The sequence below is a fragment of the Hemiscyllium ocellatum genome, chromosome 5 (genome assembly GCF_020745735.1).
Source record: "Hemiscyllium ocellatum isolate sHemOce1 chromosome 5, sHemOce1.pat.X.cur, whole genome shotgun sequence".
NCBI classification, from domain to species: Eukaryota; Metazoa; Chordata; class Chondrichthyes; order Orectolobiformes; family Hemiscylliidae; genus Hemiscyllium; species Hemiscyllium ocellatum.
In genome coordinates, this window is record NC_083405.1 from 23,992,454 (window position 1) to 24,008,475 (window position 16,022).

The 16,022-nt window shown below is 42.3% G+C and overlaps 1 protein-coding gene across 1 annotated transcript in view; it reads left to right on the plus strand.

Annotated features, from left to right (window-relative positions):
- Positions 1-16,022, plus strand: part of LOC132815957 (adenylate cyclase type 2-like) — a 624,569-nt gene that overhangs the window by 512,674 nt on the left and 95,873 nt on the right. The window contains exon 12 of the mRNA XM_060825336.1: positions 9,740-9,783. Within this exon, the coding sequence (XP_060681319.1) occupies positions 9,740-9,783 (44 nt within the window). The remainder of the gene's footprint in view (positions 1-9,739; positions 9,784-16,022) is intronic.

A 16,022-nucleotide genomic window follows, 5' to 3' on the forward strand; every position in this document is an offset into this window, starting at 1 on the left:
CAAACCTCCTCTGCACCCGTTCCAGTGCCTCCACATCCTTTCTATAGGATGGCGACCAAACTGCACACAATTCTCCAGATGCGGCCGCACCAGAGTCTTATACAACTGCAACATTACCTCAGGACTCCGGAACTCAATTCCTCTACCAATAAAGCCCAGTACACCATATGCCTTCTTCACAGCACTATTTACCTGGGTGGCAACTTTCAGAGATCTGTGTACATGGACACCAAGATCCCTCTGCTCATCCACACTACCAAGTATCCGACCACTAGCCCAGTACTCCATCTTCTTGTTACTCTTACCAAAGTGAATCACTTCACACTTAGCTACATTGAACTCCATTTGCCACCTTTCTGCCCAGCTCTGCAGCTTATCTATATCCTGCTGTAACCTGCCACATCCTTCCTCACTGTCAACAACTCCACCGACTTTCGTATCATCAAACCTCTGTTTTCAAACCTCTGCTTACCTGGTCAGTTGTTTGCCCTTGGACAATGGCAAGTCATCCCTCAAATGCTGAAAATGCAATCATGCCCCTTCTAAAACTTCCACCGTATTTCTGATTAATTCTTCCTTTAAGTTGGATATTTGCAATTTTTGGCAGCCAATATAGATCATTAATGAACAAATTTACACACACTCCTACTTACTGAAAGTGCTAATTATACTTTAACAGTGGTGTTTTTTTTGAAAGATTGAAGTAGACATTGAATGTTTTAAGTACTTTGACAGATGCAAGCTATTTCCTTGTGAATCCCTTGTCTGACTAGAATGCCATCTGCACAATCTCCCATGGTCTAGAAAAGAATACTGACCTGCTCCTTATGTGGCTTTGCAGCTTGTGGTATGATACCTTGTAAAGCGACAATGCCAATTCAGCCACTGTTCATTCTGGTTTGGTCATGCTCAAATCACTCAGGTAATGGCAATTACTTGTCCATTCTGCCTCTGCTCTGTTGCTGCTCTCTGCGTGCTGTCTGATTGCTGGCTATTCTTCAATGCTGGGATCTGTTCACCTGTTGTCACCATCTGTTAATCTATTTTGATTGCATCCAGAGACATAAATATTGCAGGAATCATGGTTGTTGCCAAACATTTCCTTTCATTTAAATGTGGTGAAAAACTAATAATTTGTGTATTCTTTGGAATATAGATGGCTACATAGTTATAGCGTATCAAAGGAAGCCTGAGTCATTGGATCCCCAAAGGCATTTTGACCAAGGATGTATGGTCCATTTCAACCTGAAAACATACCCCAGTCAATTAGATAATTTGTCTCATGCCCAAGTAACAGCCAAAGCCTCCATTTCAATCATTGCATAGCTTTCCCCTGCCATTCATGGATACAGTTCTAATATAGTATCAAAGCTTTCGGTTGAGGAAGAACTGACCAAAATTCCTTGTTGTGTTCTTTATGCTTTCCATGAATTCAATAGGCTTACAAAGTCCATACTGTCAGTATTATCTTCTTATTGTACTCCCCAGTCACTCAGTGTCAGTTTGGACAATGTTGCCTTGTAATTTGAAAATAGCTAAGACTGTTGGATGTATCCAATATCACCATCATAAGAACCTTCTGCACTCACTGTCACACCATCAGCATTGTCTTCTTGCAATGCAAGCATTTCTGAATGCACATTCCACCTTTTCCCTGACTCTGCTGAGCTTTCTGTGGGTGGAGTGGATATCTTTGGTTCTATCCAACTAAAAGGCCAAAATTGCATCCTGTTTTTTGCTGCTGGACTGACTTATTCAGTTACAAGTTTTCTTGAACACAGAACACTGGAGAGATTCAGCAGGTTTGGCAGCATCTGTGGAGAGAGAAACAGTTAATGTTTGACAAATCTGATATGACTTTTCTTCAAAGTTTATTCAAACTGCAAAAAGTTAGATTTAATTGTTGATTACATCAGCCACTATTCTATATCAAATCAGCTCATTCTTCAGCACGTTTCAACTACATGAACTAACCAATCTTTTAAAATAATTATTAATGGAGTCTGTCAATTCTCCAGGTTTCTGGACCACTGATTAAACTGGACATATTAAAAAGCAAGGTTCTTCCTAGGGCTAAAGTAGACATTGCATGTTGGTGGGATTGACTGATGGTCTCTGAGATCTTGTGAACACTTGTTTGAGAAGGACATGTTCTGCACTGAGGCTTATTGCATTTGGGAATGTTCTGACTGAAGTTGCTGTTGTTTCAAATGAAGCTTTGAAGCCATCAATCTGCTTTCTTCGGTCTTTCGGTGATACTAAAGGACTGTGGCCAGAGCAGTGACTACACAGCTGGTGCCTGCTACATCAGCATATTCTACTTAAACTATTTGAGAAGTCTTTTCAAACTGTTTTCAGAAGGAGAAACCACATACTCCAGATGGATGTCTCCAGCAATGCCACCATGTTTTTGATATGGGTTTGTCTGTTCAGATAAACTCTGCTCAGTCCTAGAGGTGTTTCTCTGAATGGTATTTATTTACATTATATTCATGATGATCTTTCAGGAGACCTATTTGTCTTGAATTAATGTAGTTACAAACTTCTAGCACAGTCTCACTCTCTGATGGCTACTATAATTACAGTAAAATCGCAGCATATGCTCAGTGATTTTCTGCGTATCCTTTAAAGTCTAGCTCGACAAATGGGAGCACCTGCCATTGGGCATAGAGGACAGCAGTGCCCTTATCTCCCTCTCTTTTGTCCTTGCAGGAGGAATGGCCACATAATGTCTGAGAGGGGCCAACACAAGTGGAGGGGTATCCTTTCTTCACATCATCACACTAATTGAGAGGCAAGTGATTGAAGTAGCCAGGCTTGGAGACCATAGGCAAGTAGGGCCCTGATGAAATAGGCACAGATGATGACTACAGAGACTATAAAATATCAAATACTGAATTGCAGTTACCCAGCACAGAAGAGGCTTCTCCAGTTCAAGATGTATGGCCATGATCCCTTTTTGTGTCCTTGCAACCCTAGAAGAACTTCTCTCTCAGCATCACTGGGCCAGGAGGAATGTCTATGATCCAGGGATACACCATCTTAACTGTACACCATTCTTAAACAGTCACCTTGTTGGCTCAGCATCTGGAGTTTGATAGATGACACTCAGTGAGTAGCCTAATGTTAGTGTGCAGAAAAAGGTGGCACTGTCACTGTAAAAGAGGTCTATCAATACCAGCAGCAACACATGTCTTATCACACGTCAAGTTCCATGATATGGACAACCTAGCAAACCATTACAAAGAAGGAGATCCCCACATGAGTATAACTGCAGGGCACCACCCTTCTGCTCCAGATACTGGAGTTGCATCTTTAGAACCCCCTGATGACCCATTCAATGGTTTTCCTAATGAGAAGATTGTTTTGGTTGTCTCATTCTGTGCCTCAACCCAAGGTTTTATAGAGGCAGATAGCCATCTCTGCAAGGGATACTGGTTATGCCCCAGGATCTATCCACAAACTTTAAACTGTGGCAGTCTAGATTCATAGAAAATGAAGGAGTCATGGCAGTTACCAGGAAAATAAGCTCTTGATGTTGTTGGAGACCATCTGAAAATTGAGGGAGTAAAAGATCCTACTGGAGATGATTATACCTGCAGGTCACTGGGTGCCTTCATAGTCAAATAGGAGCAAAACTCACTTCCCCCTGTGCTAGCAGTGCCACAAATTTGACAGACGATCCAGTGAGATACTGTGGTGCACTGCTACTTGTGGGAAGCTACCAAGATCTCCAGATAATCCTTGAAAGCCAGAAGAAAAGAAGCTTAAAGCTACAAATTATTTGATGGTGACTGGCCAGATACGGTGAGCCATTCTGCGAGATGCAAGGTTTTCATGATGAGGGCACAAACCACAGAGGAGGTCAGTTCAGCTCATTGTGTCTGTACCAGGTCTTCAAATGAGCATCACTATTTCCTGCCAAACTTCTGATTTTCCCCATACTTTTGCACATTATTTATGTCCAGTAATCATCCAACACCCTCCCAGAATGTTTCAAACGAACCTGCTTCCACCTCACTTCCAGGCAGTGCATTCCATATCCAAAATACTCACTGTGTGAAAATGTTGTTTTTTTCTCATCTCGCATTTGCATCTTTTGCAAATCTTTTTAAATTCATGCCCTCTGGTTCTTGATCTTTTATGCGCAGGAATAGTTTCTCCCTATCTTTTGTATCCAGCCCCCTGACAATTTTGAAAACTTTTATCAGAGTTCCTTTTAGCCTTCATCTATCCAAGGAGAACAATCTCAATGTCTTCAGTCTATCCTCATAACTGAAATTTCTGATCTCTGGGACAGTTCTTATATATCATGTCTGCTCACTCTCTGATGCGCCCACATCCTTCCTATGATATGGTACCCAAAACTGTGCACTATACTCCAGCTGAATCTAACAAGTGTCTTGTACAAATTTAACATCACCTCCTTGGTTTTGTGTTTGATGCTTCCTATTAATAAAGCCAAGGATATTGCGTGCTTATTAATTGCTATGTCAACCTGTCCTGTTACCTTTCATATCTGTGCATGGATAAGCCGAGGTCCCTCGTTCCTGCACTCCCCTCAGAATTGAAGCCCTTATTTCTTATTGTATTTCGACGTTCTTCCTACTAAAATGCACCAGCTCACACTTCTCTGCATTGAACCTCATGTGTCACCTATCTGCCGCTTTCACTAACCTATTGGCATTCTAGGCTGTCTTCCTCACGTTTTACTATTCTTCCACATTCCACAAAATCTGCAGATTTTGAAGTTGTCCCCTTCGCATCAAGATTAATATGAGTTCAGTAAAGCAAGGATCCCAATACTATCCCACTAACATCTTCCTCCAACCCAAAAAAAAATCTATTGACCATGATCCTCTGTTTCTTTTCACTCAGTCAGTTTCATACCCATCTTGCAACTGTTCCTTTTTGTTATGTGACCTACAACTTTGCTCACAAGCCTGTTGTGTGGCATTATATCAAACACTTTCTGGTCCATGAATACTTCCGGACACAGACAGTGTGGGAGAGTGTGGAGAATGAGCAGTAAGTGTACAGACAGTGTGGGGGGATGTGGAGAATGAACAGTAAGTGTGGGGGATGTGCAGAATGAGCAGTAAATGTACAGACAGTGTGGGACAGTGTGGAGAATGAGCAGTAAGTGTACAGACAGTGTGGGGGAGTGTGTGGAGAATGAACAATAAGTGTACAGACGGTGTGGGGGAGTGTGTGGAGAATGAACAGTAAGTGTACAGACAGTGTGGGGGAGTGTGTGCAGAATAAGCAGTAAGTGTACAGACAGTGTGGGCGAGTGTGCGGAGAATAAGCAGCAAGTGTACAGACAGTGTGGGGGGATGTGCGGAGAATAAGCAGCAAGTGTACAGACAGTGTGGGGGGATGTGGAGAATGAACAGTAAGTGTGGGGGATGAGCAATAAATGTACACAGTGTGGGGGATGTGGAGAATGAGCAGTGTACAATGTGTGAGGGGGCATGGAAAATGAACAGAAAAGAGTGTTACCCTTATTGGCCCATTCTGCAACCTCTTTAAAAAAACTTCAGGGAGTTAGTTAATTATTTTCCCCTTAAGACATCCACCCTGACTTCTAATCAACCCATCTTTTCCCACGTCACCACCAATTCTAACCTGAATACTTGTTTCTAGAATGCTCGTTACCATTTATCACTATGACCATCTGCTTGGTGAGTTGAATAATCTTGTGCTACTGGTTTTGGTCATCCTATGTAGGTTTATCATCACTGGTAGATCCAGGGTATGGCCTCTAAGTGCATTCTGCCCCTTGTCCCTTTCTTCTGCCGTCCTGATGCTCAATCACAACTGAACCCAAAAGATGATTAGATTCCCTACAGTGTGGAAACAGACCCTTTGGCCCAACCAGTCCACGCCAACCCTCTGAAGAGTAACCCACCCAGACCCATTTCCTCTTGACTAATTCATCTAACACTATGGGCAATTTAGCATGGCCACTTCACCTGACCTGCACATTTTTGGACTGTGGGAGGAAACCAGAGCACCTGGAGAAAACTCACATGGACACAAGGAGAATGTGCAAACTCCATGCAGCCAGTCACGCTGGAATTGAACTGGGATGCTGGCACTACGAGGCAGCAGTGCTAACCACTGAGCCACCGTGCCACTCCTCTCAAACATCAAACTTCTGATGTTTGCCCCTGTTCATTCTCCATGCCCCTCACACATTGGACACTACTCTTTATCCACACACTCCGCCACACCGCCTATACACTTACTGTTCATTCTCCACATTCCCCACACTGTACACTTCCTACTCATTCTTCACATCCTCCCCCACACTGTCTGTACACTATCTGCTCATTCTTCACATCCCCCACACTGTCTGTACACTATCTGCTCATTCTCCACATCCCCCACACTGTCTATAAACTTTCTGCTCATTCTCCACATCCCCCACACTATCTGTGCACTTACTGCTCATTCTCCACATCCCCCACACTGTCTGTACACTTTCTGCACATTCCCCACATCCCCCACACTGTCTGTACACTTACTGCTCATTCTCCACATCCCCCACACTGTCTGTACACTTTCTGCACATTCCCCACATCCCCCACACTGTCTGTACACTTTCTGCTCATTCTCCACATCCCCCACACTGTCTGTGCACTTACTGCTCATTCTCCACACACTCCCCCACACTGCCTGTACACTTACTGCTCATTCTCTACACCCTGTGCACTACACCCAGGACACCTGTTTGTCAATGGCCTGTCCTCTTATACACCTTTCAATCTTTTTAGGTCATTCCCTGCATGAACGTTCTGGGCTCCCTGCTATGTACCAGCCTCCTTTAACCCGGTCTGTCCGACACAAGCAATACAACCCTTGCACTTCTGTGAAAATTCCACACCCCACCTTCCCACCTCACATTGAGAAATGTTTGAGGAATATCTTAACCAGCTTAATCGGATTGCTTGAGATCAACGATGTCCTCCTCCAATGTGTGTGTGTGTGTGTGTGTGTGTGTCACTGTGAAGAGTGTCAGTATTTTGGTGTCACAACTACCTCAACAACACACAATTGGACCTAAAATTCCAGCCATAGTGCCTGCATTTTAATCTTCCTGCTATATTGTTAGTTAGCATATTCTGAAGCCTAAGAGTACAATGAGAGAAATACTAACCATTAAAAATATTATTGATAAGCTTTTAAGAGAAATTTACTTAAGAGTCAACCTAAAATATTTAAGAAGAACAGGATGACATTTAACTACGGATTGTCAAGGCTCATTTGTCTTTTCTTATAAATTCTGTTGCTCACCAGGACAGCTAGAAATAATATAAGATGAAATGAATTTAAATCTACTGAGTCGCGGAAAACTATAAATACATGAGCTGACTGATGTGCCACCTCATTTTGGTAACAGCAGGCTTCTATTTGTGCTGTGAAGTGATTGGATGTGAGCTTTCATAGAATCATAGAATCCCTGCAGTGTGGAAACAGGCCATTAGACCCAATAAGTCCACACTGACTCTCCAAAGAGTATCCCACCCAGATTCATTCACCCACCCATTTCCCTTGACTAATGTGCCTAACCTACACATCCCTGTACCCTGTCAGGTGAATTAGCATGGCCAATTCACCTGACCTGCATGTACTATGGGAGGAAACCGCAGTACCCAGAGAAAACTTACGCAGACACAGGGAGAATGTGCAAACTCCACACACTCAGTCACCCGAGCCTAAAGTCAAACCTGGGTCCCTGGCACTGTGAGGCAGCAGTGCTAACCACTGAGCCACCATGCATCCCATTTATGAATCCCATGCACAAAACTTAATATAGGGATGAATGGAAAATTAGTAGCTTTATAGTATGTTGGCTACCTACTTGGTGATTAATGCAGAGCATAGGGTGAGGGGTTTGGGACAGAGAGAACATGAAATCCAATTTTAAAAATAAGAGGATCGGCAAAATAATGGTGATTCCAATTGAATTCAAAACAAAAACCAGTTTATGGATCATGTGGCTATAATCGATGGTTATTGCAAAATGGAAACATCCAGATAGGACTGAGAAATAGAAGCTTAAATTCCAACACTAAAAGGTCATGGGTTATAGGAGCAGAACTAGGACGTTCAGCACAATGAGTCCACTCTGCCTTTTGATCATGGCTGATATGTTTCTCATTGTTGTGGTTCTGTTCGCCGAGCTGGAAGTTCTCAATCATATTCTCCTACCTGCTCCCTGTAATCCTTGGTACCCTTATGACTCAAGAACCTATCCATCTTTGTCTTAAATATACTCAGTGACTTGGCCTCCACAACCTTTTGTGGCAATCAATTCCACAGATTCACCACCCTCTGGCTAAAGAAATTCCTCCTCATCTCATTCTAAAGGGCCATGCTTTTACTCTGAGGCTGTGCTCTGGGGTCCTGGTCTCTTCTAAAAGTGAAAACATCTTCTCCATGTCCACTCTCTCCAGGCCTCTCAGTATTTTATAAGTTTCAGTGAGGTCCTAGCATCATCCTTCTAAACTGCATCAAGTAGAGAACCAGAGTCCTCAATCACTCCTCATATGACAAGTCCTTCATACCTGGGATTGTTCTTATGAACCTTCTCTGAACCCCCTCCAAGGTCAGCATATCCTTTGTTAGATATGGAGCCCAAAACTGCTCACAGTAAGCCAAATGCAGTCTGACCAGAGCTTTGTACAGCCATAGGAGTACATTCCAGCCCTCCTGAAATGAATCCTAACATCGCATTTGCCTTCCCATCTGCCAACTGAACCGACAAGTTAACCTAAAGAAACTCCTGAACTCGAACCCCTAAGTCCCTTTGTGCTTCAGATTTCTGAAGGCTTTTCCCATTTAGAAAATTACACTTTTCCACGTTGTATTTCATCTACCACTTCTTTGCCCTCTCTCTTGGTCTGTCCCTATCCTTCTGTAGCCTCCCTGCTCCCCCAACTCTACTTGTTCACCTCTCTGTGTGTCATCTGCAAACGTATCAACAATGCACTCAGTTCCTTTGTTCAGATTGTTAATGTATAGTGTGAATAGTTGTGGCCCCAACGCTGACCCCTGTGGAACTCCACTAACCACTGGCTGCCATGGCAGTAGCAGTACAATGGAAAACAACGCCTGTCTGCCATTGTCTAGCAATGTAAGGCCTGCCCATTGCTGCGAAATGGTAACATTATTAAAATATCAGTGTGCCCCTATATAGATGCTGTAGTAACATGTAGCAGGAAGTTTGAAGAGCACAATGCAAGATCAGTTGTGGGAGTGAAGCCCAGAAAAGTTTAAAGGGAAAATTAAAGCTGCTTTTTGTTAATGTTCCTAACAGTGCAACTGGCTACTTTGCATAGTTAATTTAACCCTTCGACAATAATTTACTTTTCTCCAATACAGTACTCAAATCTTACTAATCCCTAAGTGGAGGCCACACTAGCTCTGTTTGGCTATTGGGATAATAACTGATAGGTTCCATTCATATTCCTGAGCACCCACAGATATACTCACCAGTTAGCTCACCTAGCTCTTCCCTAAAGCAAGTTGGGATGTTGCATGAAGTAAAAAAAAATTAAATCTGAGTGCTGCCTCAAATTTCAGATTCCATAAATTTCAGCCCCAGAGGGATGAGAACATTTTGAAAAAACACAGCGAAATTATGTCAAATGTGTGGCAAAGTGGTGTTTTGTTACTGTTTTGATTTTTATTTTCAAGATAACAATGATCAAATGATATTCCATTTTTGCAGGATGTACCCATGGTTCAGTACCATTTCCATCGACGCACAGAAAGGTTGGTGTCTGACGTCCTACTTCATTTGCAACTTTGAATTCTCTGGCCTAGATCTGCTAGTACTGGAGCGAGGATAGATTATACCTAAGTTGCTATTACTCTTTAGGTCTCATCGGAAATCCTGAAATATGTACAGTTGCCGTAACTGCTCAGGGAGTTTAAATTTCTGATGGGGCTATTGTGCTACCCTGAACACCAGGCAAATGTGTCTTGCAGACCTCACTATTGAAAGCATGGGCCCAGATCTTCTGACGGCCAGTTGGTTACTGGAGCAGCACAGATGCGTGTTGCATGTCAGGAGCTTAGAATCCCTGATACAGCACATTTTATGGGAATTGCAGGAAATTGAAGATTTAATTGGACATTTGCCCTGCATCTGGAGCCACACACACACACCAAAACTACACTTCTCCTGACCCCTTACAGCCTGGGACCCTGACAGCCACAATCCCCTCCCACCAACTAAATTTCACCACCATCACCCCAGAACCTATTGGCCTAAAGCCCCACTGGCATGAAGCCTCACTGGTCCTGACAACATCCCCACACCACCTCCAAACACTCCAACACATCCCTGGCACCTTACCCACCTGAAGCCATACAAACCTGGCACTGTAACTCCTCACGGATCTGCTACCCTAACCCCACATTTACCTTGCATATTACTTACCCGCAGCCCATGTCAAAGTCTGACAATGTTACTGGACACTTAAATCTCAGGGTGACCAATTGCTACAAGAGGAAGCATGAATTGACCTGCCTAGGTTATCCTGCACTACAAGGGTACATTGGTGATTTTAGCTAAACTCCCCATTTCTGAAGGAGGTAGGACTGAAATCTTCTAGGAGAAAGTGAGGACTGCAGATGCTGGAGATCAGAGCTGCAAATGTGTTGCTGGAAAAGCGCAGCAGGTCAGGCAGCATCCAAGGAGCAGGAGAATCGACGTTTCGGGCATGAGCCCTTCTTTAGGAATTGCTGCAGAAGGGCTCATGCCCGAAACATCAATTCTCCTGCTCCTTGGATGCTGCCTGACCTGCTGCGCTTTTCCAGCAACACATTTTCAGGACTGAAATCTTAGCTGGAATAGCAGAGTCCAGTACTAATGCATAAAATATGAGCAGAGTGGCAATCTGACTACACTTGCCACTCCTTGGAATATTCAAGACATGGACTACATACAGGTCTGTTACATAGATGTTTACCCTGAAAGAAAAACACAGTTTAATATTTGGTGTAACTCAGTGATTGAAAGTGTGACTCAACACAACATACCACACACATAGCATTCCCATTCCACACCCAACTACCCTTCAGATTCCTCTACCCAATTAGATCCATGAAGTTGCCGGTCTGACCCAATTTGCTCCCTCAAACATGACCAAGTGTTCTTCTCAACTTAATAATCTGTGAACTGAGTATACCTCCTCACCAAACCTGACCCTGGCCCTCAACGCGATCACCAGTCCCCCCCAACCCAACAGTCCACCTCCCAACAGACTCACCACAATTACCTTTGACAACGATACACGTTCCCACTCAATCTTTCAGTTACTCACCTGCTTCCTCACTCAGTCACTGAAAACCATTGACATCTTTAAAAATGTACAGCTGATGTGGGGCATGTCCTCTGTGCTGCTCCTGTTTGTGTGTCCTCTCCTACAGCCATCAGTGTCCTAAGTGGGTGTTATGTTAATCCAATCAGAAGTTCTGATAGAAGAGTGCAAAAAGAATAAGTGTGCAAAACTCTCTGTGGGCAGCACCACCGCTGAACAGAAAATCTGGGCCACTTTCTCAAAAGACAATTTTCCTGATATCAATGTGAAAGCCATCTATTTTCATCTGTGGATTTCTGAAGTTTTGGAACACTAGCTCTGAGATTGTGCTAGTAATAGTGTGAGTGCAGGAATTGTTTACATATTTGTTATGGACCAGGTCAGATCCCCTCAAACATTTCAAGAAGGTAGCCCAGACCATAACTTTTCTAGTTTTTTTAAGCAGGGGAAAAGTGTATGTGCCAGGAGTGATGCAATTGGCCCCCACCACGGATTTATAAACAAAATGGAATTTATTTAAACACGAACAAAAGTAAACCGAATTTAGAAAAACGTAACTATTTGAAAACTCAGTCAACTCTATCCCAACTTAATGATGCTTTTTCAAATACTTGCAATATCTCCATAAATGCCCCCATAGCAGAAAAGGTAAATTCAAACACAGCTTCTTACAGGAGAGATGCTAGAGAGAAAGAGGTGGGTGGGGTGGGGGGGGCTGGAATCAGCATGGGACTGTTTCTTTGGGTCCAGCAGCTTCTCTGGGTTTCCAGTTAAACCTTGACCAGCAGCTGCAAAACGGCCAGACTGCTAAAACCAATCTAAACCAGAGAAAAGCTGAGCTGGGAGAACTTTCCCTTTCATTGTACAAGTGTTTCTTTTAAACTTAAAAGCTTCTTCAAGCAGATAAATCCAGACATATCAGAACCTCTGTCTTTACGACCTCTCTGGAAAATAAATACCCAAGGATAACATTACCTTGTTAAAGGAGCAGCATCGTCACACCTCCCCCTTAAAAAATGAACCATCAATATCGAAAGATTGCTTAGTTTTAAAACCTCTTAATCTTACACTGTCACTACACCAAAACACACACGCTTATTATATTGACTGTAAATATGCAAACATGCACCACTATATTCTGGTTCTGTCCATTTAGTCTTCCCACCGAACATCGCCATTTTTCATCCAAGCCTCGGCAATGTGTTGGCAATCACGTTTTCTCATCCTGTCGCATGCACAAATTTCAAACTGAATGGCTATAACCACAAGTGCCATCTAAACAGTCTGGATTTTTTGTCCTTAAATTTCTCCACAAGCCTCAATGGGTTATGATCAGTGTATGTGATTGTGTCAGATACACTACTGGTAAATAAACATTGAAATGTTGTAATGCCAACACCAAGTCTTGTTCTCAACTGTCAAATATTTCTGTTGATGAATGTTCAGTTTCCTGGAGAAATACCCAATAGGTCTTTCCATCTTCTCATTGTCTTCCTGTAAGAGTACAGCTCTGACACCCACATCAATTGCATCAATAGCCACCTCGAAAGCCCTTGCCTAATTAAGTGTGGGTAATATTGAGGCAGTGATTAACAGAGCTCTCAGGCTGTCAGATGTCTTCTGACAGTCTGCTGCCCACTGAAACCTCTTGCCTTTCTTTAGTAATTCAGTGAGTGGAGCAGCCACACTGCTAAAGTTTGGAACAAATTTCCATTAAAATCCCAGGAACCGTAGTACTGCTCTTTTTTCCGATGGTATGGGAAACTCCCCAATTACCTTTGTTTTTGCATTCCATAGAGCCATTTGTCCATGTCCAATAATATAGCCCAGGAAGGTAACTTGGGCTTTGGCAAATTCACTATTAACCAGGTTTATCACCACGCCTGCCTCCCGAAGTCAACCAAACAATACTAATAAATGTTGCAAATGTTCTTTTCATCTGTGACTAAAAATCGCCAGGTCATCAATATGTATGACACAATTGGATAACCCAGAAATGACCTTATTGTTTAGTCTTTGAAATGTGGTGGCCGCATTTTCATACCAAACAGGTTTGACTTTAAATTGATACAGTCCACTCTACTTTACAAAAGCCGAAATTGTCTTCGCTCTTTCTGCCGAAGGTGCCTGCCAGTATCCTCTGAGCAAGTCCAACTTAGAAATATAAGTTGCTTGTCCCACCTTTTCAACATAGTCTTCCAAACATGGAATTGGATACGCATCAGATTTTGTAACTGCATTGACTTTGCGATAGTCCACACATAACCGTTGGGTACCATCTGATTTTGGCACTATTACTATGAGAGAGCTCCAGTCACTGAAACACAATTGGATTATGACGTCTTAGAGCATGTGTTCAATCTCCTTTTGAATCTCCTGTGCCAACTTTAGAGGGTTATGCCTGTAAGGATGTTTGCTTAATTGGAACAGCATCTCCTATACTTGTATCTTGCATAATTAGATTAGTATCTCTCCACTTATTTCCATATACCTCCCCATGTGATATTAATAACTCTTTCCGGTCATTTCAATTTTCCTCAGAAGTTAACTCAATAATTTGTCCCAATTTTTGACAACTTCCTCATTGCCCAATTTAATTTGAGGAATGTCCAATTCAGAATCTTCTGAACTTGCTTCTTCCCTCTGTGTTGTAATCAATAATACATTCTCCTCTTGCTTTCCTTCTCTGTCAAAATATCTTTTGAGTATATTGACATGACACACTCCATGAGATTTCTTTCTATCTAGAGTCCTTATCAAATAGTTCACCTCACTCAATCTCCTTTCGACTTGATGGGGTCCACTTAACTTTGTTTTTAGAGGTTCACCTATCACTGGAAGTAACACTAACACCTTAGCCCCAATAGCAAAATTGCAAGTTTTTGATTTCTTGTCTACTTCCCATTTCATTGTATGCTGTGGTGCTTTTAAATGCTGTCCAGCCAACTCCCCTGCTCTATTTAATCATTCCCTAAATTCTGACTCATAGTCTAAATATGTGGTCTCTGAATTATGACTTACCAATTTCTCCTTACTCAGTTTTAGTGGTCCTCTTACTTCTTGCCCCAAAACTGATTCAAATGAACTGAATTTGGTCGATTCTTTTGGTGCATCACTGATGGGAAAAAGTACAAACAGAATTCCTTTATTCCAATCATCTGGATCGTCTTGACTGTAAGCCCTCAAAGTGGTCTTTAATGTCTGATGCCACCTTTCTATCACTCCCTGCTGTTCTGGATGGTATGCAGTAGATTTGAATTGTTTTATTCCTAAGCTGTCCATAACTTCCATGAATAATTTTGATGTGAAGTTTTACCTTTGATCTGATTGTATCACCGTGGGTAGTCCATATCTAGTGAAAAATTTGAGTAACTCCTCTTCAATCCTTTTAGCTGTGATATTGCATAATGGAATGGCCTCTGGAAATCTATTGGACACATCCATTATTGTTACCAAATACTGATTCCCACATTTTGTTTTGGCATCCTATGCAATCAATTAAGACTCTTGTAAAAGGCTCCTCACATGCAGGAAGAGGTATTAAAGGTGCAGGTTTTATTACTGCACGTGGTTTTACAGCTACCTGACATGTATGGCCTGTCTGACAAAATTCAACCACATCCTTGTTCAGGCCAATATTTTAGCTTAGGTTTTTCTTACCCCTAAGTGACTTCCTACTGGTAGTTCATGTGCTACCCACACCATCTCCTTTCTACAACCCACTGGCAATACAACTTGATGAACTTCTGCCCATTTCTCATCTGCCTGAATGTATGATGGTCTTCATTTCCTCATTAAGACATCATTTTTAAGATAGCATACCAGGATGCATTTAGATTCTTTTTCCATGTTTTATTTTTATTCAATTGGTTTAGTTTTTTTAACTTTCTGCTGTAAGTCAGTTAAGTTCTCTAAACTACAGATGTCTGCTTTGTCATCCATTTGCTCCTGGTTTGTCTCAACTATTTGATCAAATAGGATCTCTTCGTACTCCACTTCAACTTCCTTATCTGTACTCTTTGATCTGTCCTGTTTCAACTGGTGACTTTGTGACCTCGTTACCACACAGTCAGGAAAAATCCCAGGATATGCTTCCTGCAATAGTTCAGTCGCCTGAGTTTCCACTGGCATTTCAACCACAGTAAGCAGCACTCCCACCTTTGAACCAACTAAATTATTAGCAAGGGCAAATTGTATTCCTGGAGCTCAGAGTTTGTCCAGTACTCCTACCACAACTTCTCCACTCTTCACTGGAACACTCTTACCTCACTCTACACAATTGAGCACTTCTTGTCTCACCATGAATTCCCAGTACTAGCACGTCTTCTAACAATAGTCCTTCAGAAATATATATCACCTCATCTTTCAACATCAAAGATTGAAAGGATCCTGTATATCCTAATATTGTAACCTCTTTACCTGCTGGTTCCGGCCTGTGCGAGTAAACTTTACCTTTGCAAGTATATGTTTTAAGAAGATCTGACACTTCCTCCTTAACCAACATCCGACTAGCTTGTACATTCTGGTGCAGCTTTTTAGCCTCCACTCCAATAAAACTCACTGGCTTATCCTGCTTTCCTACATCTGGATTCCTCGCATTTTTCCTAACCCACTAACACTGTGATTTCATGTGGCCTACTTTATTACAGTGAAAACACCGAAGCTTTTTAACTTCTCTTTCCCCTT